The sequence below is a fragment of the Nelusetta ayraudi genome, unplaced genomic scaffold (genome assembly GCF_046127955.1).
Source record: "Nelusetta ayraudi isolate G7.1 ecotype Tasmania unplaced genomic scaffold, CSIRO-AGI_Nayr_v1 ptg000004l, whole genome shotgun sequence".
In the NCBI taxonomy this organism is placed as follows: Eukaryota; Metazoa; Chordata; class Actinopteri; order Tetraodontiformes; family Monacanthidae; genus Nelusetta; species Nelusetta ayraudi.
In genome coordinates this window covers 8,505,624-8,527,250 of record NW_027466054.1, presented here as the reverse complement: position 1 = coordinate 8,527,250, position 21,627 = coordinate 8,505,624, and the positions used below count along the sequence as shown (strand labels likewise).

General features: G+C 42.9%; 1 protein-coding gene and 1 long non-coding RNA gene across 6 annotated transcripts in view; both read left to right on the top strand.

Annotated features, from left to right (window-relative positions):
* Positions 1–1,239: 1,239 nt before the first annotated feature.
* The window catches only part of gab1 (GRB2-associated binding protein 1), a 45,179-nt gene continuing 24,791 nt past the window's right edge, over positions 1,240–21,627 (top strand). For 2 of the 5 annotated variants that reach the window (XM_076032881.1, XM_076032923.1), the window contains exons 1-2: positions 1,242–1,773; positions 1,884–2,047. In XM_076032881.1, the coding sequence (XP_075888996.1) occupies positions 1,976–2,047 (72 nt within the window). In that variant the 5' untranslated portion in view covers positions 1,242–1,773; positions 1,884–1,975. Of the gene's footprint in view, positions 1,774–1,883; positions 2,048–16,948; positions 17,056–21,627 lie in introns of those variants that run through there. The other 3 variants (XM_076032867.1, XM_076032889.1, XM_076032914.1) reach the window with 3 other exon arrangements.
* LOC142892692 (uncharacterized) lies at positions 9,335–12,846 on the top strand. The gene is made up of 2 exons (XR_012927475.1): positions 9,335–10,541; positions 11,019–12,846. It is a non-coding gene; the product is annotated as an uncharacterized LOC142892692 (long non-coding RNA).

Sequence of the window (21,627 nt, the reverse complement as noted above, 5' to 3'; positions counted from 1 at the left end):
AATAGGATTCCACAGATACCATTTTAGCTCGACAAGAAACACCCTTTTCTGGTTCGATATATATATATGTATATATACATATATATATATCACGTGTTAAGTTCAATATGTTCATAATATCAATAGAACCTGTCTCAAAGTAGTCATTTTATTTTCTTGATCTTAAATGTGGATAAAGCTGATGGTGATTACATTCCGCTTTGACATTATTATGCAGATTAAATAGGATGTTCACAAGAAAATTGTAAACTTCAAACAAATGTGCATGCCAAACTTCTATGTGTAAAAGCTGCACTGTGGGTGTATTTTGCAGTTCCCCGGCTTTTGAGGGGTGAGCTAATGATTTCTTGGGACTTAAAAAAAAAGTTGGGTATGTAGTGTCGTACTTATCTAAGCCACAAGAGTACACAGACATATTACCCTATGTATGATCTATGTACACACTTGGCTGTTCTGCGGGACAGAAACTGACGGAACAAATGCGCACGGTTTTTGAACTACATGTCCCATGGCCAAAAGTCCATAGTTCTCCCCAAACGCTGCTGCCGCCTCCCCATTTCGTCCTCTAGCCTATTATTAAAGCAAGCCAAGCTTTATTAATAGTTTGTCCGGTGCAAACTATCAAAATAAAATCCCGAAAATGGCGCGCACGCTTGCAGAATTATTCTCTTTGAACAATACATTTAATTTTCTTTCGTACTTGTACAGCAAAATACCCCCCCCAAAAAAACAAACAAACAAACAAAAAAACAAAAACAAACAAAAAAAAAACAATCGTATACAAACAGCAAAATACATCGATTTAAACAAAGTCTGAAGTTGGTTAATCGCTTTGCAAACACCCCCTTAAAACAATAACGACAATCGAAGCAACATATCAACCAACAATGATAATACAATAAAAATGAATAAATAAAAGGCGCACACAATTGATAGGCACAGTTGAAAGCAGATCACCAGCACTCGGACATGCGGAATAGCCCGTTGGGTAAAATAAATTAACAAATTAAATGAAATACTATCGAAGGTTCTCAAAACATGTCATTCCACACCACTAAACACCAATAGTTACTTTGACAAACAAACGAGAGGGAAAAAAAAAGGCAGAGACCGGTCGGAAAACGGTAAGCTGAACGAACTGAACTGAAAGAAAGTGAACGAGCCGTACTGCATTTTATTTTGAAATCAAAATTCCTTGACTTCCACTTGCCCGTCGCTATTGTTAATTTGACACTGCCATGTTCCAGAGGAGGGTGAGTTGAGGGAAAAACGGAGCCACCCTGTCAATCACAATTAAGGAACCATGGGAGTAAACTGGTAGGGAAGCTCGCCAGAACCGCTGTGTTTACCGTGAAGATTGTTGTTATTTAGCACACAGACTAAAACTATGTGCCGGTACACTGTTGGGACATTTTTCCTCGCAAAAACTGGGAGTCGCTGCCACTGTCCGGAATTAGCATGAAGCGTAACATATAACAACACTAGAAAAAAAAAAACTTAGCGACTTTCAGTTGCCTTGCGCCTTCTTTTTGCGCCCACAGTGCTCCAGTTCGGACAAACCAGACCCGGTCATCGCTGATATTTGCACCGAAGGCGGCGCCGCGAAGCTTTTTGTGTGTGTGAGAGAACTCCAGAACCGGGATATAGCCGTTTATCTGACCAGCGCTACAACGAGAGAGAGAGAGAGAGAGAGAGAGAGGACACAAAAATCTGGTCTGTGCATTTCAGTACAGCTGCCTGGTCGGCGAGAGGACTTTGGAAGGAGCTCAGACGGTATTTATCGCCGTTTTCCAACATTCAACGCCTTCACTCCCCCCCCCACCTCAGCACGACGCCGGAATCTAACCGTTTAGGCTTTGTGTCAACATTCTTTTCTACTCCAGGTACGAGAAGACACTCCCAAAAACAAACGAAGCCTAACCGAAATCTCCGCTCAAACTCCGGAGGGAAAAGCCCGAAGAAGAAGGGAGCCGATATGAGTGGCGGGGATGTGGTGTGTTCAGGGTGGCTGAGAAAATCTCCTCCTGAGAAAAAGTTGAGACGTTACGTAAGTGCACTTTATATCCTTATTTGTGACGTTGTGCTGAAGCAACCTGTTTGACCGAGCGCCAGCTTTTTACACCCCTGGACTCTTTTCTTGTGCACGGTTGGGGGCGGTGACACGCATATGTGTGCGAGGCCTCGTCTTGCGAGCACTTCCAGTCAAGTTCTGTAGCTTTCTCTCTTTCTCCCCCCCCCCCTGTGAGGCGACCAAAAGTACGGGAAGAGGTTGTTGTTTTTCTCTTCAGTGGGAACCCTTTACTGGGAAAATTGCCTCGTCAGTTCAGGTTCCAACTTTTGGTTCATTCACCCCCACCTCACACGAGTTCTGAAGTTACCCCAGAGTCTTTTGCTTAATCATTCCAGTGAGAGCACATTTGCTATCTTTTAATTTAACTCCTGTGCACCCGCTACAGTTAGTCCTCACTGGCAGGGGTTAAATTATTTACAATACAGCTGCGGAATACATGAAAGGATGGCCCCATTCCTGCAAGTTTGAAACTGTTTTCAGAGTTGTCAGAAGCGCACAGTGAAATGTCACGCTGTTGTTTGTTAGAAATCTCACCAGTTATGGCCCCGCAGCGATTGATTGCACACGTTACCAGTCACGCACCCTCTCAAGGACGGTGCTTGCCTTGTTTAAACCCATTAGATATGTGCCAGCAGGTTGTCACTGTGCTCGCTTTGTGCAAGCTGAAAAAGTGGTGACCCGACCCACTTATGCGGATGTTTTCTCTCAATCAGTACACATGTTGTTGGTATTTTAAATGCATTGCTTATGCCTGCAGGGAACATATTGACCCAGTGAAATGTTTTCTTCCCAAAAGCAATAAAACTACAATCAAAGATTCAAGTCAGATTTCACTGGGCGTTGCTCAGACTATGTATACATGGCAACAGCCAAGTCGTCAATTACTTTTTAAATGAACACATTCTGCTCTTTGACGGCATTTCAGATTTTTGTCCTGCTAAATGAAAATGCATCTGGACCTATAGTCCTGCAGCATGCAATGCAACTTTGTTGTAGGCAGTAGAATACGCTTGCAGCACTAAAACGTTCATTATATGAACAAATACCCAAAACATGATATCCCTTCTTATATTCTGTTAAAACCTCAGGTTCATTAAGATTTATCACAGACTAGCATCTGAGGTTGAATACCGAGCTTCTGTTTATGCCTGTTTGACTTGTACCCATGCATTGCCTTGAAACATTGACCTGAGTTAATCTTTTTATTGGCTAGTGGTGACCTTGAAGTTCAACATTTGCTGCTGAGAAGGAATATTGCAAAGTCAGAAGAAGCAGGAAATCCATTTATATTCTATTTGATCAGCCAAAAACCACCATTTATTAACTTGTCATTAACCAATAACCAACAAGATTAAATCTAGGTTACTACCTGTAAGCATTAAAAAACATTTTAGTTTGGAGCCAGGCAACCAAAGGAAGACCGTAGTTCTTTTTGTGCTAACTTTAGTTATGTTCACATTAAGTTATAGTTAAAAAAAAAAAAAAAATCCTCATTCCGTTGCCATCGTCTATTAGAATACGTATCGGACATAGTTAATTTTGGCTCAAAAAGATGAGAGCCTCAGCGCAACACAATGACATTCGCAACCCCTAATTTTTTTTGTTGAGTCTGAATACCTTGCCTAGCAGAATTAAATCCCCTCCAAACCTCTACTTTTAGATCACAGAAACATCCCTTTATTTGCTAAGATGAAAAAGTTTCCTGGTCATGTGCACATTTGCAACAGTGACCATCTTTTTTCGTTGGTTGAAAAATTGCTCAGCCAACAACCCGGAACTTACCCCACCAGTTGGTTGACTTAAAGCCTAAAATAATTAGGGAAGTTGACATAGAAATCACGCAGCCAGTAATGAATCACTGTCGGCCGGCTAGGATTAGATGGCTGGTTGTATGGCTTAATGCGGAATGCTGTATGATATGCCCTTAGTTTCGTTATTCTTTATTTAGATGTTGGGACATTGACCAGAAGAACTAATGTTAAAACAAAATCAATTTTCAGTTTCCATAGATGATAAAACAGTAACGGTAACTTGCACATTGCTTCATTATCATTCGAGGTACATTGAGGATGATTGTGATCTGGATTAAAATCACTATATTAGGTTACACAATACTTGCATCAAAGTTTAGTACAGAACTTTGATATTGTCCCAGTTTGCATGTGTTGTCCACAACTGGCACAATATGTAAACTCTTGGATGCATTTGGGCACATCCTGACTATTTTTGCATCTATACATTTCAGTCAGTTCAAAAGCTTTTTTTGGTCATATTTCGTATGTCTAGGTCATAGACTGGTTTCAGTGTTCAATATTATGAATGCCACGATATCAGTAGTATTGATTATGAGTGTCATCTCCAAGCAAAGTCACTGGTACACTGAAGTTCACCCTGATAAGCTTCCTGATTAACTACTCTGGACAAAGTTTGTTTCTGTAGCTGCTCTGCTAAGAAATGGAGACACCAGTTCAGTGGAGCTCCCGCTATGACCAGCCCAGGATGTTTTTTTGGTCACTTTGAACCAAGTTGTTTATTATGTGATAAGATTGAATACTTGTGTGTGCCAAATGCAGCACCATGCGATTCTCAATTTCACTGACCCTGCGTTTTCCATCCACTAAGCGTTAGAGTCTGGTTTCCTTTTTTATCTTTCATTTTCTAACATTCTATTCTGAGATTTCCTGCCAGACTTGGCTTGTAAAAACTCCCTTCATACGCAATGCTTAGAAACCGGGATCTTCACAGCATCGGCGCTGTGTTATCAGAAGTGCCCTAAGAACCATGTAATGAGGAACCTGCAAGGTCCATTTCAGCCACACTCTGCTGACAGTGCGCATTTGATTGTTCATTGCCACAGAATATCAGTCAAAAGTTTCATGTCAAAGAAAAGCAAAATTAGATTAGCAACAGAGCAGTCAACCCTTGGTAATAAAATTATTTCATTTTATTATTCCTGAAATAAATATGCAAAATTATGCAAACTGAATTTGGCTGCCAGTGTTCAATCCTGTTACTCTATAAATGTTTACAACTAATGTAATCCATGGAGCAACTTCTGAGCAGTTAGAGGTTTCATTTATTTGTTTTTTTTAATACACTTGCTCCACTCCTTAAATGGGCCTCACTGCTGAGGCACAAGGCTTCTTGCTTGACCGGAAGAAGGAAAATATTGAACCCTGAAGGTCCTCGTGTGATGGCTGTAAAGGGAGTTTGAAGAAACTCTTCTGGTCCCCAGTTTTCCTCTGCAGGGCTGAATTGTATTCAGGCCTTCCACCTCTGTGTGGGATGAAGAAAAAGATTCTTGTTTGCAAATCCAGTGTTGGAGCGTATGCTGCAAATTGACAACATAGTCAAAACGGAGGCATTGCCTGAACTAGAGGATTAATTAAATCTGTTTACCAAGTGGAACAGAGAGCGCTCACTTTCTGCTGAAAAACCTCCCCACATGCATGAAGAAACAAACAAACAAGCTCAGCCAACGGGACGCAACAGTGGCGCACTTGTGCAGCGTTAGCCTCTTCGGCTAACAAAGAATACTTGCTGGACCGTGTCTGACTGCCACAGCGCACAGCTCGTCTCTCCATTTGGATCAAGCAAACTAATGCCGTATGATCTGCCGTGGCTTGAAAATGGACCGTGCGTTCCATTAATTATTTAATAGCCATTACAAACAAATAACCATTAAATATTAATGTCTCTTCTCCAGTGATAGTTATCCCTGCTTTTGTGCAAGACAGTCTCTTGTCATGTGTCACAAGTAGGCTCATCTCCTTTATTATTATTATCATTTATTTTTTTTTAGCCTAATCTGTAACATGCATGATTTCAACATAATGTCAAATCTTCCTTAACTTAATCTTCTGATGGGAGAGTAGGAGAGCCCCTGAGCGGTTTCTCTTTGTTTTATTTTTTTTATTTTTTTAAGATCCGTTCCAAACGTGCCAGGGCTTTGGTTTCAGAGCACAATATGAGGGAACATTGTGTTTCTGTCTGGATATCTGGCTATTCCCAGGGTGTTGTAAGCCTGAAATTATGCCATTGCATCACTGAGAAAAAACAAAGCCACTGAGACTAAACAAGTCAGCAGAGCAACGACCTGAGAGAGGCTGTTCTTTTTTTTGTTTGTTTTTAACCGTCTCTTGTCACACATTTCTCACCTTTGCAGTGTTTGCCGGAATAAAGTTGTCAGTGTAAATGTTTGAATAGCAAATTTCTTTTTGTGCTTTTAAAACTTTAAATCGAATCTGTTTTTTGTAACAAACTCCATCCTTTAGTTGTCAGATTCAGAGTTCAAATGATGTGCAACTATTTTTGTATATTTCTAAACATACAACTTACTCAATATTGACAATAACAGCACAAGTACTTTCCACAATGTATTTACCACAAAGATGTATAATTTACGTTACTTTTCGGTATCCACAAATATAATATTGTCACCTAGTCAGAGCAACTGTATGGTCTGCTCTCAACTATATTTAGCCACACGGCTACAGCGCTATATGGGTAAAAGTTTGGAGGTATAAATTTATCATAAAATGTACCAGCAGATGATTATAAATGTTTAAATCTTTCTATGCTGTATTCAACCCATATACTCATCCCAGTAGTTGAGCTGTGGGAATTATATGACCTTAATCTACCATTACCCCCAAGATGTTGATATAATTTACCCTCGAAGCACTGAAATTGTTCAACCAGTGCTGACAATTAGCATTTTGTAAACAGTTGAGTCTCATTGTGCTGCAGCCTCTCCACGTGTCTCGTGAGGTATTGCGTGTTTTCACAATGGCACTGTTCAGGTTAGTGTTGCGGAATTCTCTTGTGTTGGGCCAGCGTGAAGGCAGTAACAGCACTGGGATGTGCACCAAAAGGAGACCCCCTAAAGAAGTGGTCTCAGTACAGTTAGCAGTAACATGGCGGAAAATGGGGTGACCCAGTGTGGATGCGTTGTGTGCACCGCATGAAGCAACATAATGTTCGCAGCGTGAAGCCTTGACATCCTCTCTCAGAGGTGCAGTTTTGCTGCCATTGTCTTTGCTTGATATGTGGCCAAAACGATGATCGTTTACGAGGTTGGGAATTGGGGCAGTCTATTACGATATTCTCCGGAAGAAAACAAACCCTCCGCCATCTCTCCGCCCTCAGAAACCATGTGATTTTGTGACCAGCGACTGGGTGACAGCTCCCATGTGGCTTTTTTTGTGGATGGATTTTGGCTCGCTTGACATTTTGCCAGTGTAAAATCAAACCAAACAAAGGGGGAACGCTCAGTCTGCCAACTCTTCCCTTTGAAAACAAACTTAACAACCTCTTTTTTCTTTCTTTCTCTGTTTCTTTTTTTTAAACCTTGTTTGAGCTGCGCTGTTTGTTAATCTTATTCCAATAAGTTGGAAATTGATGCCTTTGTGCTTTTTGTCATGATGCCAGGTCCGACAGTTTCAAGTGCTGTTATTAAACACAGATGACAGAAACTTCTCAGCTATTTCCCCAACTCCAGTTGCACACATCATCACGTCCAATCTCTGTTCCCAATGATGGTTCAGGATTTAAATCGGTTAACATGTGAAATCACTTTAAAATCGGTTTAAAAGACAAGAAAATAATGGCCAAACCTGCTTTATTTGATTTCTCATGTTTTAAATGTTGAAAAAAGGCAGATTTTTTATTTTTTGTGCTCTGGCCTTTTGAACAAGGTTCAGTGTTGAATACAAGTAGGCCAGACAAGAGAGGGACGTCTTTTCCCATCACGTCGTTTGAAGAAAAAACAACAACAAACAAGTTTGGGCAATTTCATGAGACTGTGCATTCCCGGAGTTTGCCTGGAAATTGAGAAAAACAAAACTTGACATGTACATTCTGTGTACCAAATATGGAAAAATGCCAGACCACAGATCAGTTTATCATCCTGACGGTAAATAGAGGTCGGAGTTCTCCAGCGCTGCTATTAGGAAGCTTCCAACGAGAGCAGCTCTCTGTTCTCGGCCTCTTTTATTCCGTTCCCACTGCTTCTTGGCAGGCACGCTCAGCAGGAATGTGAGGTTGCTCTGTGCTGGTCTGTTGGGGTGTGAGCGCCTGGTCCCGGGGCTGCCGCCGGCACACCAGCTCGGGTTAGGATGGGCCGCTCTGCTCTGCTCTGCACTGCACTGCACTGCACTGCATTGCACTGCATTGTATTTCTGTGCAGTGCAGTGGCTTATTGTTGTTTCTGCAGCACTGGGAGTGAAGAGGAGCCGCTCCCTGTTGCCCCAGCAAGGCATGGCCGCCCCTTCCTGTGTGAGGCGCTGATGGCTACCAGATGGCGGGCGTACTGAGAAGGGGGCTGAGGGGGTCCCCCACTCTCTCCCGCTTATTCTCTGTCCTTTCGGTCACTGCCGGCTTATTTTTTTTCTCAACATCTCCCATAAAAGTTTTTTTCCCCCCTCTGCTTTGAATGAGATTGAAAAACTTGCACTACATTTTGATAAGCCAGTTATATGATAAGTCTGGCCTTTTTGTTCTTATATACCATATGACTAAGACGTAAGATGTTGCATACTTCGCGATGAGTCGGCTATTATCAATGACGGGTTTCAGGCGTCTTCCTCGAATCGTCAGTGACACATTTTCTATATAAAAGTGCTATCATGACATCTTGAATGTCACCCGAGCGCACGTTCACCAGTGACAAGTTATCCGTACTCCAATTATCCGTACAGCTTGACAGGATTCGCTTTAAACTGGTGATAGCTGGAGTTGTTGCCTAATCTGCATCATCTGATACCTGAGCACGGTTAACGGAAGCGAATAATTTGTTTTGTAAAAGTGCATTTCGACCCATATATGCTGTCTGATGATTGCATTCAAGCTGAGATCTGCTTTTTAAAGATCAGTCTGGTCATATTACCTAAGAGTCGGTCAACGTCTGTGATCAAAGAATGGAAGTATTTACTGAGTGGCTGGGTTGAGGTGAATTCTAATGCCCTCTGCTGTTGTAAACAGTCTAATATGTACCTGGTGTCACAGGGTTCATTTTCCCATTGATTCTACCATCATGACCTTCCATCAGGGTGACCAGGCATTAGCTTCGATACGTATCGGCTTATGTGATGTTTGTGAGCAAGGTCACCTGTTCTCCTCGCACCTGGGTCTTTCCAAAACCTTCCTCCTCAGAAGTGAAGAACCTTTTTGATTATCAAAAAAAGGGCTGGTTTCTAGAACGGACTCTGGAATGTAGGCCAAACATAAGTAATCTGATGAGCTAACAGTCTAGACTCTAGACAATAATGTGCCTCTAGACTCTATATACACATTATTGTGACAAAACATTGGATTTTTCATGATGTTGGACCTTGACACGTCATTGGATTTAATGAGTATGTTGCACTACTCAACAGTAGTTCTTTGGCAGTGAAGAAAACAAAAGTATGAAAGATAACTGGACACTAGTTATTAAGAGAGAGAGAGAGTATCCCACCAACCCCCAAAAAATTGAAATTATGAGACATTTGATCGTCTGCTGCTAAAGCCTTTAGTGAAGTTCACTGTCTGAACTGCTCAGAGTAGAAGCAGTGCTGGTTTGAGGGCAGAACACAAGTATGTGTGACTGTGTCTGTTCACATAGCTCTAAAGGTTCACCTGTCACACACACACACACGCGCAGCTGGAACTCCAGTTATGTGCTGTGTGATCTGACCCTCGCTGTGTCTGCAGCCCCTTAATATAGCCCACTGCTGTCATGGTACTTTTTGCCCACTCCTCTTGCATGGCTCTCTCTCTGTATATGTGCCTGCTTGTCTCGGCTGAAGGACAGGTGGAGTCAGACGGGGGAGTTGCAGGCTTTTCATCCTGGAGACTCGATGTGAAATATTGCCCCTGGCCTGTGTAATTTCCCAGCTAACTGTGACTCAGACGGACCCACAAAATAAAACATGACTGGACCATATGGACCAAGGGGTTTTCTTTTAATTTGCCTTGATTGACACCTCTGTTGCTCCGAACGATCTTGAATACATTTGTGTTATTTAAGGAGTCCATGAAAGAAACAAATGAAAGTAATAATAATAATAATAATGATGATGATAAGAGAGGATTTAATAGTCAGCGGGAGTTCTGTTGTGACCAAGGTCCCCGGGTTGCGTTGGAGTTACTATGGTGCTGCCCGATATCTTTGGCCTGGCCTCCAGCCAGAGGACGTGGTTGAACGTGCACACGGGTACGTGCACGCTCCCAGAGATACAGGCTAGACCCCGGCTCTCGGAGGGCATTTGTCTTCAGCCTGATCAGGAGCTAAGAGCCCAGAAGGACCTCCTCTTCCTCTTGCCTACTCAGTACTCATGGCATTCCTTTTCCTGGCACACTGCTCTCTGTTTTCACACTAATTGCAGGTGTCTCTAAAGAACCTGTGGATTACCCTGCTACCATCCTTTTTTTTTTTTTTTTAAGCAAATGGGGTTGGGATAACAGACGACCGTGTGGAGTGAAACTCAAGGTTGGTGCTTTGATTTGATGGCCTTGACTTTCATTTTGAAATGAAGTTTTAGTTGTGTTTTCATGTATTTGGAAGGCAAGTGGGGAGATTGTCAGTCATTAATGAGAAAGTAACTACCGAGTAGTGTAAACGGATTATCTTTTTCCTTATTAGAACAGATTCCCATGCAGGAGTTTAGCAACAGGTGCTCTGGGAAATTAACACATTTGCATGTCATCTTAGCCTCAAAGGGCATTTTGAATTATAAGTCATTTTTAACATCCAGGCCTTTTAATTAGGAACCCCCTATAAGCTGTGTACAATTCACCAGGTGCAGCAGAGTATTTGTATATCATGCCTCATGTTGTTACTGCTGCTTTCCAACTGTTACGTAGACGTTTGGCTGCCTAAGGCACCGGGGCTGTGAACTGGCCGATAGACCCCGAAGGGACAATTGTTTAAGCCTCTCTCCCTCTCTCTCTCTCTCACTCTCGTCAGCGGTCAAGGAACAGCGTGATCATGTGAAGCAAGTCTGCCGCGGAGAAAGAATGTGTTGAATTCTAACGATGCAGCTTCGACAAGTGCATGTGACTCCGTGCGAGAGTTCAGATTGGCAGGGGCCGCAGAAGCAGATAGGGTGAAAATGCCAGAAGTGAGTGTGCAGGTAATCAAAAAAGAATGTCGAACGTCATGAGAAGATGCAGCAGTTGACTGGGGAAGCTGTAAAAGGTGGAAGATCAGACGGCCACGGAATTCTGTGGGAACGTTATGAACTCTGTTTTGAGAAGAACTATAAACAAAAGACGGATTAACTTTTTTCTTTCTTCGTTTTTATCAGGATGCACAGCCTTGGTTCTCATGACTGGGAGAGGGTTGACATTTCCACTCATAAACTGTTCATAGTGTGTTGGGATTGAAAAGGACACTGAACAGACCTAATTAAAAAAACAAAACAAAAACTTTTGCATTTACAATTTGCTAAAATTTCAACTAAAACCAAAAAATCCCGGTGCATACTGTGGATTAAACTAAATTGCAGTTAAGAGTAGTTTAATGCGATATATCTAGCACTTCTTCTACCTCTCTTACATTAACTGCCAAACTGTCTGTTACTTTCAACACATAATTGCAACAAGCAGACATAGTATGTTTATATCAGTGATTTAGTGCTACTTCATGTGAAACATTTAACAAGGGATTGACCCCTCTACATGTCCTTGAAGACCTGATGAGGTGATTAGAGAAACGGAGATAATCAATGCAAAACCAGCATTTCTTGAAGCCTTCAGCTTAAGCCTGCAGAGAAAAGCTTTTGTCAGCTTTTCAACGTGCTTGAAATGCTTCAGGCTGTGACATACCTCCAGCAGCTGTAGCGTGTAGCCTAAGACTGTATGCGCGTAGCGTGTCACATCATAAGGATTCCTCCCACACACTTATCTTTTCTCTGAAACTTATCCTCATTTAAAGTGATTGCTGCCCACAAGCCAGTATGGGAACGTCAAATCAAACACCGCTTCAAAAAAAATCCCACCGATGAAACAGAGATCAATCAGCAGTGTCAGTGTGGGAAAGTTGTTACAGTATCGGAGGGGGAAAATAAAACTGGTTTTAAATTTAGAAAGGTGCTCATGTAAAGAGCACTTGTGACTTGTGCATCTGTAATGTCGCGCCGACACTGACTACACCTTCCTCTCAAGTTGCATTATTTGACTGTTGTATTCCCAGGATATTTTAAATCATTATTAAGGCGTCAGATTTTTGAATTTATTATTTATAACTAACTGTTATCACAATGAACTTTTATGAATGAAATGCCATTTGAAATATGACTATTAAAATACTTATCAAATGTTTCTTTTATTCTTTAGACCAAGTCCAGCTATTGTTGTAGTAATTGACACAAAAAGTAGCCTCTTAATCATTATGATCTTATGTGTAAACGTTGACTTTGACTTGTACTTCTTCTATTAAGGACCCAAAGAGAAATCAGTAATTAGGAGTAATTAAGTCTTAATTGATAGATTATTTTTTTCACTGTCAAATCATCCTGAAGTAATTTTTCACTGTTTTATCAGCACCATCATCAAAGATGAACATTCGGTCTCCTACAGTCTCGAGCAATTATTGGGCCGGTGTTTAGCTCCTGCTGGGAACTGATGAGCACTCATGATATGTTCAGGCCTTTTTAATGGATTGGTCATTCTTGTGGGTCAACATCAAGTGCTTTCTTTAAACCATTGAATAGTTTACCAAATGATTGAAAATTGAATTTGATTAAAACCAAACAAAACTACTTCACTTTCCACTTTTTCAAATGCCAGTAAAATAAATAAATAAAAACAAACGGGGTATATGGAACGAGTGTTTCGCCCTGAAAGTGTTTCAGGTGAGCCCAGGTGAGTCCGAGCTGTCAAACAAATCCTCGGCGTGTCAGCACACACCCACAGAAGCCAGCACACAGCTAAAGATAGAGGTTTTTTTTTCTCTCTCTCTTTTTTTAAAGCTGACATTGTTCTGGGGCCATTTGCTAACCGTGTTGGTGGCACGAAACAAACGTGGACGCGGGGAGGGAATCCACGCATTCTTCCCCAGACGTGAATCACTGTTCGGGAATCGCATGAACACGCACGTAGCGCATAGCTTCAGAAGTATGCGCTCACACCGTGCACATTCCCTTTCAGCTGAAAGTGAAGCAGTATCATCTGAGAGTGACAATAGAGAGTGGCAGTGTGCGCTGGTTTCAGGCTACTGGCTGAAGAAAGGGGGTGTGTGTGTGTGCGGAGTGCGACGTGCCTCGGCATGCTTCGCAGCACAGCCTGTAGAACAGGACCGCGAGCGCTTGCGAACGCACGCGCTCTGTACGGGTACAAACCATTAGTTTATTTATTATTCGTAGCCTTATCAAGATACACAACGACGTTCAAGGTTTCTTCGTCCCACGCGGTTTTTCTTATAGCAATATCAGAATCGGACAAAAAAAACCTTAATTGTACGTGACCTTCTCTTTATTATTGTGAGACAACTAACTATTGAGGAGTGCATTGCTGACTTGGCGCGTCTGAGCTCTTGCACATCCGTGTTGCTGGGCTCCAGTAGAAAGGGTTTAGCCTGGTCTTTCCTTTTGATTGTGAGAAAAACAGGAGAGGGTGGCCAGAAAAACCACAGAAGAAGACAGTTGTTGGTAATTAGAATTGCGCGGATGCTGCATTTGCACCCGCTTTTGTTTGAAATGAATGGCTGTTTCAAATTAAAAGGGGAGCAGCAAAGAACGGTCTTAAGAGGCTTTTCTAGTTGGGAAATATTTACTTTAGGTCTTTTGTGCATTAAGAGAATGATACATATCAGGCAGGAGGTGATGTCTTCTGGCCAATCACATCTTTTTTGTTAATTAATTAATTAATTAATTAATTAATTAATTAATTAGTTAATTAATTAAATGTATTCATTTATTTTTCCAAATACAAAATAAATCTGAATGGATTTTCTTTTCTTTTCTTTTCTTTTTTTTTTTTTAACAAAAGTTCCGTCTGCCTTGTTGGATTATAAAGCAACACCACGGGCAAGAAAGAAATGAATGGATCACAGTCCATTTCCCTCATATCTGTTTGTGACATCTCAGGCCATTTTCCAGCAGGCAGACGAGCAAGAGAGGAGCTAATTGGATCATGTCTTAGGCAACCTCTCCCTGGCCACTAAATGTAATTTGGAATAATTTTCATCGGGCTGATTGGATTAGACGGCTGCTGCTGCTCACTGCACGGATAAGGATTGGGAGCTGGACGTGCGCGCGCGCGCACACACACACACAGTAGACTTACACAGGATTAACAAGCTACCTATTATCCAGCTGTTCTGTTCGGGCCTTATTAAACTGCAATTAAGCAACAAAAAAAATGCACAATATATAATTTGTGTCGCTTTGTTACTTTTCTGGACTGTGTGAGGACGAAAAATGACTATAACTGGCTCCTGTGAAACAAACAGCCAAGCGCGTGCACGTCAATATATGCGCGTACGAGCCCTTGCGCTCTCCCACACATGCTTTTTCCTGCCTGGCTGCAGAGAAGTCCATCAAATTTAGTTGTCCGCCTGCAGGAAACGTCGGTACCGTCGTGTCTGCCACTCAACCCACAACCTGCTGGAGTGTGAAACCCTCTGCTGCTTCTGGGAGAGCAGAGCTGTGGCAGGCCTGAGTTAAAATAATTAAATAAATAATTACATAAATCTGCAAGCAAATAATACAAATATGTAAACCTTTAAATACTGATGTGTGTGTGGGGTGCAGTTGAAGACACTGTAGAGGTATTCCGAGTGGGACGCTGCACTTTTCCAGCACAGGCCTCCCGGTTTGTCCCACAGCGGATGGTATTTTTGGTTCAGCACACCTATCAGGGCCCGTCTTGATGTAGGTGTGCTGCTGCTGCTGCTGCTGCTGCGCCGAGGCAGCGTGCAGTGGGGATCGGGGTGAGCAGTTGTTGCCAGGGGAGGTGGTGTGTTATTTTGAGTCCATTGTGTCTACTTCCTGTGGGTCAGGGGTTATTGGAGCAGGGTGTTGTAGACTCGACAGAGTGGAGAGGAGGGGAGGGAAGTCAGCAGGCGAGGAAGGAAAGTGGCCAGACTCACTCGGCAACAGTGGCCGGTCAGCAGCTGGGCTACCTCGCTCCTATTTTTTTGTTATTTTTCATCTATATGCTATTCGTTCTCACCCGCGGAAAGCTCGGACTGGACAAACACAGGTAAACAGACGCGAGTTGCATCTGAGAAACCGGTGAGCGCGCTCCGCTGGGGGGCTCGCTCTGATTGTTTACGTAGTGGTTTAAGGTGTTGCCGCTGCCGTGGCGTTCTCATCCTGAGAGTCCAGAAGTCTCCCCTTAAAAACACGACGACCCTCCGAAGTTGTTTGTTTTTGGGAAATTAAACGGTCAGCGGCATGGAAGACAGGAAGTGGAGCGGAGATGAGTTGCTTTTATGTAAGCTGATCGTTGTGTTGTTGTGTCCAGCAGGTTGTCATGAGCTGTGCGAGCTGCACGTTGGTCAATCGATAGAACATGGGTTATACTTAGTGTCCCTCTAGAGAGAAAGAGGTTTGACCAAAAATGTCACATTTGATTAAACAAGTCATGATTTTAAGTGATGATTTCAAGCACCGTTTTCCTCAAAGAAGTTGCGGTCATGACTGTCGCCCTTTCCTGTCGACAGCACTGGTTGCTCTGAGTCTGAACACACTGTTGACTTTGCACTGTTGCTTTTTGGGAAGGGTGAAAATTTAGATGCATGAAAGAATGCATGAAAGAATGCTGATCTCATTATGTTTATCACATGCCTTTGCTTTGCAGTCAGGTGTTTGGATGCTTACTACTAGTGTGTTGTGCACTTATGCAAGAGTTGTCGTCGCGTTGTGTTGTTGAAGCCTTTGGTGAAAATGATAAGAACGGTTTAAATATTTATTTTAACCAAAGATGTTTTTTTTTCCCCTAAAAAAATATGAACTTCTTGGTAAAAAGCCATTTAGTGCACCCACCCTCCAAAAACCTCCCCCACCCCCAAAAGACCCTAACCTTTAAAAAGCAAAAAATAGTAACATTGTCTCTTCGGTATCTGTTCTCTAAAGAGTCTTTCAAGAGTTCTGCAGAACACCTGCTTTTGGTTCTGTTGCAGCGGCGCTGATATTAAAGAGATTCTAAAGTTAGCTCTGAATTGACCTCCCAACGCAACCAGAGTGACAAAAGGAGGCAAAACAGGAAATCTTTGTGCGCAGAGTGTGTGTTGGGAACAGATGAGCAGGAAGATAAAAAGCGCTAACAAAGTGGAAACTGGCATAAGGGGATGTTTTTTTTGCCGTGCGTGTGTTTCTTTCCCCTTTTTTTCTGTTTCACAACATCCCGTGTTTCCTGAAAAAACAGCAAAAGGTAGCCGCTTCAGTTTTGATGTAAAAAAAGAAAAAGTGAACCGGCTGAATGCCGACTGCTTTTCCTACGTTGGGCGCCGCTTTTCCGTGCTCCCTCAGTCATGTATGATGTGAGCCTGTGTTAATGTTCAAACCTGCACTCTGCGAGTTAATACTTCACCGTGCGAGCATAATTTAAGTCTGGGCCCGAGCCGTGTGCGAGCTGTGGAGGAGGAAGATGTCAAATGTGGCTGGCAGCGTATCGATTAACCCGTTCCTGTTTCCTAAAAGCCCCTCGCGCTCGGCCATGGCGGAGGCTCATGACCAGCTCTCCACTCCTCGTGCTCTTATCTGCTCACTGTTCTCCACATTTTCCATCTCTGTCCTCTTCCCCCGTCTCCCCCGTGCTTTCCCTCTCTTGTCCGACAAATCATTGGGAATGATTTGTCGGACTGAGAGTTCCTGTCCCCGCCCCGCTAAGTAAGAGTTGGTAGAACAGCAACGGCAAACGCTGTGTGTGTGTCCTATAGATGACACAGGAGAAAGTTCCGCCGCATGGACGTCTGGATGGGTGTGAAGAGACGTATTGGTTGCCTCTAATTCTATCCTAGTAGGTTGAAAATATCATTTGTGCTGATGAAAATTTAGGTAAGCCTCACTTTCTTTCACTTTTATTGAAAAGCCTCAAGTTTGACCACTGGTGCGAGCTTTAACCTGGATTATTCGAAAGTGCTCATCAGGATGTAGGAGCCAACTTGTAGGCATTGCTGGTTGCTTTTTTTTTTCACTCATCAGCATGTGGAATACTGTAGAAAAAACATGTGCTGTTTTCAGGACACCTGTTTTCAATGAGAGCGTTGGCCTTTGTGTGCGCTGTTTACTAAGATAGCAGCCTCGCGACCGAGCTCTGTGTTCTTTGGACGGGTAGCGGAGCTTGTTAGGAGCGGGGGGTCAGATGGCGCCTGGCTGGGTGAGAATTTCACAGCTGCACATGAAAGAGGAGCGACAGCGGGTCGGTAAATGGAGCGCGGGAGTGAGACGCTTTTTGTTTTTTTTCTTTCACGGATGATGAAGGGCCGAGAACCATCTTGTTTCGATCACGGCTCCCCGGCGCTGATCGACGCTCCTGATGAGCAGCCGTACGCGCAGCGAGTGCCAGAAGTTGCAATGGACTTTTCAATTGGCCTTTATTTTGACCAGTGAAGGAAGGAGGAATTAAATGTGTCCACAGTTGCTGGCAGTCAGCATAATGTCTTTCGTTCATGCTTGTTATATGAAAGTAAGTAAAGCAAGGTCCTTAAGATAAATTGAGTTTGGCCCACAAAGCATATTTCAGGCCGACAAAGTTCAAGTTGGATGGAAAGTGAGGCAGCCGTGTCCGACAGTCACTCAGTGTCTTTATGATTGTGTGTATCCAGTATCCAGTGTTACCTTTCTTCTGCTTGAGGACAGTGTCAGGCATGAGTCAGGTGTCCAACCGCCCAAGAGGAAGGTTGAACAGCTGCTAACAGCCGTGGGTTCAGCCCTTCATGCTGACACTTGTGTGCTTCAAGTAAAAACTTGGTGCGTCCCTATTACTCCCGAGCGTTTACAGCTTTGGGAACTTTTTTTTTATACCTAATTTATTAATGTTGGTGAAACATTTTTTTTTTAAAGAAGCATTGGATTTCTTTGCTGCCCTCACATGTTGCAATAATTAAAGACAAACTTGCTGTCAAGACAAGACTTTAGTCGATAGCTCATTAATGTGACACGCTAGCGGTGTGAAATACAACCACTCAGCTTGACAGACAGCCTTCATCGTTACCTGTCAATGTCATTAGCCTGCCAGAGAACTCCTCAGTGTTGAGAGAAGTCCATCCTTCATTCACTTCTTCCGCTTTTCAGAAAGTGTGTCAAAACAGTTCTATTAACCAGCCATGTGTGATGTCACAAAGGGCAAGCTGCCTCTCTAAGGTTAAAAATACCCCCAGCCAGGTGTCTGTGGCCTCCTTCCAAACAGGTTTCAACAGGGAGCTGAAGCAGAGGGTTTTTGATGCAGGCTGCAAACAGAGGGCAAAATCTGCTGGGTTTTTTTCCGTGAATGGACCTTTAACTTGCTCGAGTAAACTGGCATAGATCTGCACTGTCTTTACTCCACCCGGCAGGTGTCTGTTGCCACTTTATTTTTGGCAGCGGAATGCACAAGTGTTAAGTTCATAGTACGTGCCCAGCTGCATAAAACAACTGCCAACCTTTTTTTTTCCGATGTTCTTCAGAGTGCCGTCCTGCATTACAATAAAATTGCATTTGCTCCATATAACATTGCATGCTTTTCCCTAAATTATTTTATTTTGCATTTTAAGTTTGGTTTGAGGAGGATTTATAGAAGTGGCAGCAGTTCTAATAAACTCCCTTTGATTCACCTCAGAGTTTTCCAGTTGCTTGAGGTGTTTTTTTGTTTTATATGCTAAACAGCTGATCTGCATCTCAGCTGATGGAAACGGTGTGTTGAATAAGTGCTCACAAACGTCTTTTCCTTCTCTTGTGTGTTTGACTGCCAAATAATGTGAGCATCTTGCTAACCACTGGTGTGTAAATGTCGCCTAGTAACTGTAGCAGCTTCTCACGTAACGATGCATCACGTAGCCCAGCTGATGGAAACTTCTGTAAAGTTCACTTTTGTTCTGAGTGAAACACACCTTTTGACCTCGAGCAAATTACAACATTGACATTTCACTGTTCCAAACTGTTAATAGAAAAGAAAAAAAATCAAGTAAACTGTCTCCACATGAACTCCTCTGTATTTTAATCACCTTGCTGAATAAAGCAGCTACAGTGCTTGCCTTATATTAATATTATTTATTTATTTTTATCACCCACCACAAATTGATTTTTCTGCCTTTGCCCTCACTATGCGGATACACACACACACACACACACACACGCGCGCACACACACACACACACACACACACACACACACACACACACACACACACACACACACACAGTGGATGCAGGCTACACGTCAGACGTGTCCTGCGCACTCGCCGTATCCATGCCCACTGGCCTCCTTTCGTTTTACAAGTGTTCCATTAAATGCTAATATGCTGCATTTCACAGCTTTACTAAGCTCATTGTTGGATGGATACATCCTTTGTGCATGCAGGCTCAAGTTTCTTTTGCAAAGAGTAAACCATTTACTCCTTGTTGCCTAATATGAAGCTTGATTCTGCACGAAGCATTGCATTGATTAATGTAACTCCCTTAACTACTTCAAGGTCTGAGAGTACGTGAATATGTATTTGCAGCTGTGAAAGAAAAGGATCTTGAGATTTTGAGCACATGTTCATCCTGAGCCCTGGTTCCGATGGAAAAATTGAGTCTTAAGATAGCCGGCGTTGTAGCGCTGTGTCGCTGACCTGTGTGGGCAGACAGGGCACTCGCACACAAAGCAAGGGCGTGATGTTTCAGTTTAACAAAGATTTGTTCTTGTTTTCTCTGGAAGGGGAGGGAAATGAAGAGGTTGACCCTCACATGGGAGCAGCAGCAGCAACAGCAGCAGCAGCAGCTGAAAACCAGTTTGGAGTTGCGGCTTAAGCCCTGGATGTTCCTCAGAGGGACGTGTTCAGGGTTCAGCAGCACAACAGGCACACCTAAACCTCACCGAGGAGCTTGATCGCATTCAGTGTCAACCTCTGCCTCTGGCAATTTGATGAGCGCAGTGCTGTGCTGCACGGTTTAGTGTGTTTGCAGTTGCAGTTACGATGTGCAATGCTCAGATTTAAAACACAAACTCAAACTTAGATTCTATCAGATTGTTCATTAGTTAGAGTCGTGTGCTTGCACTTACACTCTGTCAAAGTAGTTTGTTTTAGTTTCTCCATCTAAAATCAAAATGCACGTAAAGGAATTATTGATTCTTTCACTGTTTCTTTTTAGATTTATAGCATGCAGGTAGAAAAAAAGATAAGTTCTAAAATGTTTTTAGATGTTTCTGTTCAGAGCATAAAGATGCAACGCTTCTAAACTGAAAACAGACGTTCTTCCAAAGAGCGAGGCAGTCCAATTCTAAGAGAAACATTTGTAATTGAATCAAACCAATTCTATACATTTCCTCCTGTAGTAAGTTCTAAATTCTATCAATAGGAACGATTAAGATGTGATGATATGAAAGGTAGCCATTCCCTGCTGTTGGTTGTTTCGGTTCAAAGTCAAGACTATTACCGTCTCACAAAATGTCACTATGGTAATTTATAGAAACAAGTCACGGTACAATCTTCATTTTGTGATCCTTCTGTCTTCATATCACTTTCGGCCAAAAATGGAGAGTCAATAGCACAGCACATAAACTGTGAGAGTGAGGGGCGGGGCTGCTGGCTTTTGCACACAGTGTTTCAGAGTGAACCAGTGCCATAAAAGTGCAAACGGAGCTTCTGAAAATGCCAGAATACAGGCTGTTATTAGTATCGACTTCACTGAATGACAGCGATTAACGTGAGCCACGTTTCTCCACGTGCAGCCGAGTGGACGTGTGTGTTTGTGTGGCCGTTCGGCGCTCTCACTCTCTAGCTCCCTGCAGGCGTTGTTGTTGCGGCCAGGGCCAGCTGTGCGCGCTCATGGGGAAGAACCAGAACCAGAGCCGTGGTTGCTAACGTGTCTGCTGATAAGCCTGTCGACTGTCCGCGGCTCATCGACGGAGCAGACTCGCGCGGCAAAATGAGGAATTGTTTTTGCTTCCATCCCCATCTGTCAAGGCGACGGAAGTGTGTTCGCCACCTGTGGACCAGTATCACGTCTTTGTTCTCACGATAAGCGGAAAAAAAACTATCAATCAACGTTCAAAAACATATAGTTATTTTCTGTTAAATTCCATGAAAACCTCACCATGCACACTGCAATCATTTTGTTACTGCAGCACTGTATGTGGTGTAGAGTTCATGCAACCTCACCCAACCCTCGAACCAGCAGCTGATCACCTGCGCCGGTGATCGAACAGGGCGTCCCGCTTTATAATCTGTTGTCAACAAAGTGGCATCAAAAACTTGTCTCCTATCTGCGTAATGTAACTTATTCAAATGGAAGATTTCTTCCTTCTGTTTACCATGCTACTCTGTGGACAGCTCAGATATTCCACAATTACGCCTATGTATAGAGACCTGTGTGGCACAGCCAAGCTTCAACAAGCTTACATGGAGCGAAGTGAGTCAAGGAAGGCTTGAAGACTTGGATCAGGGCG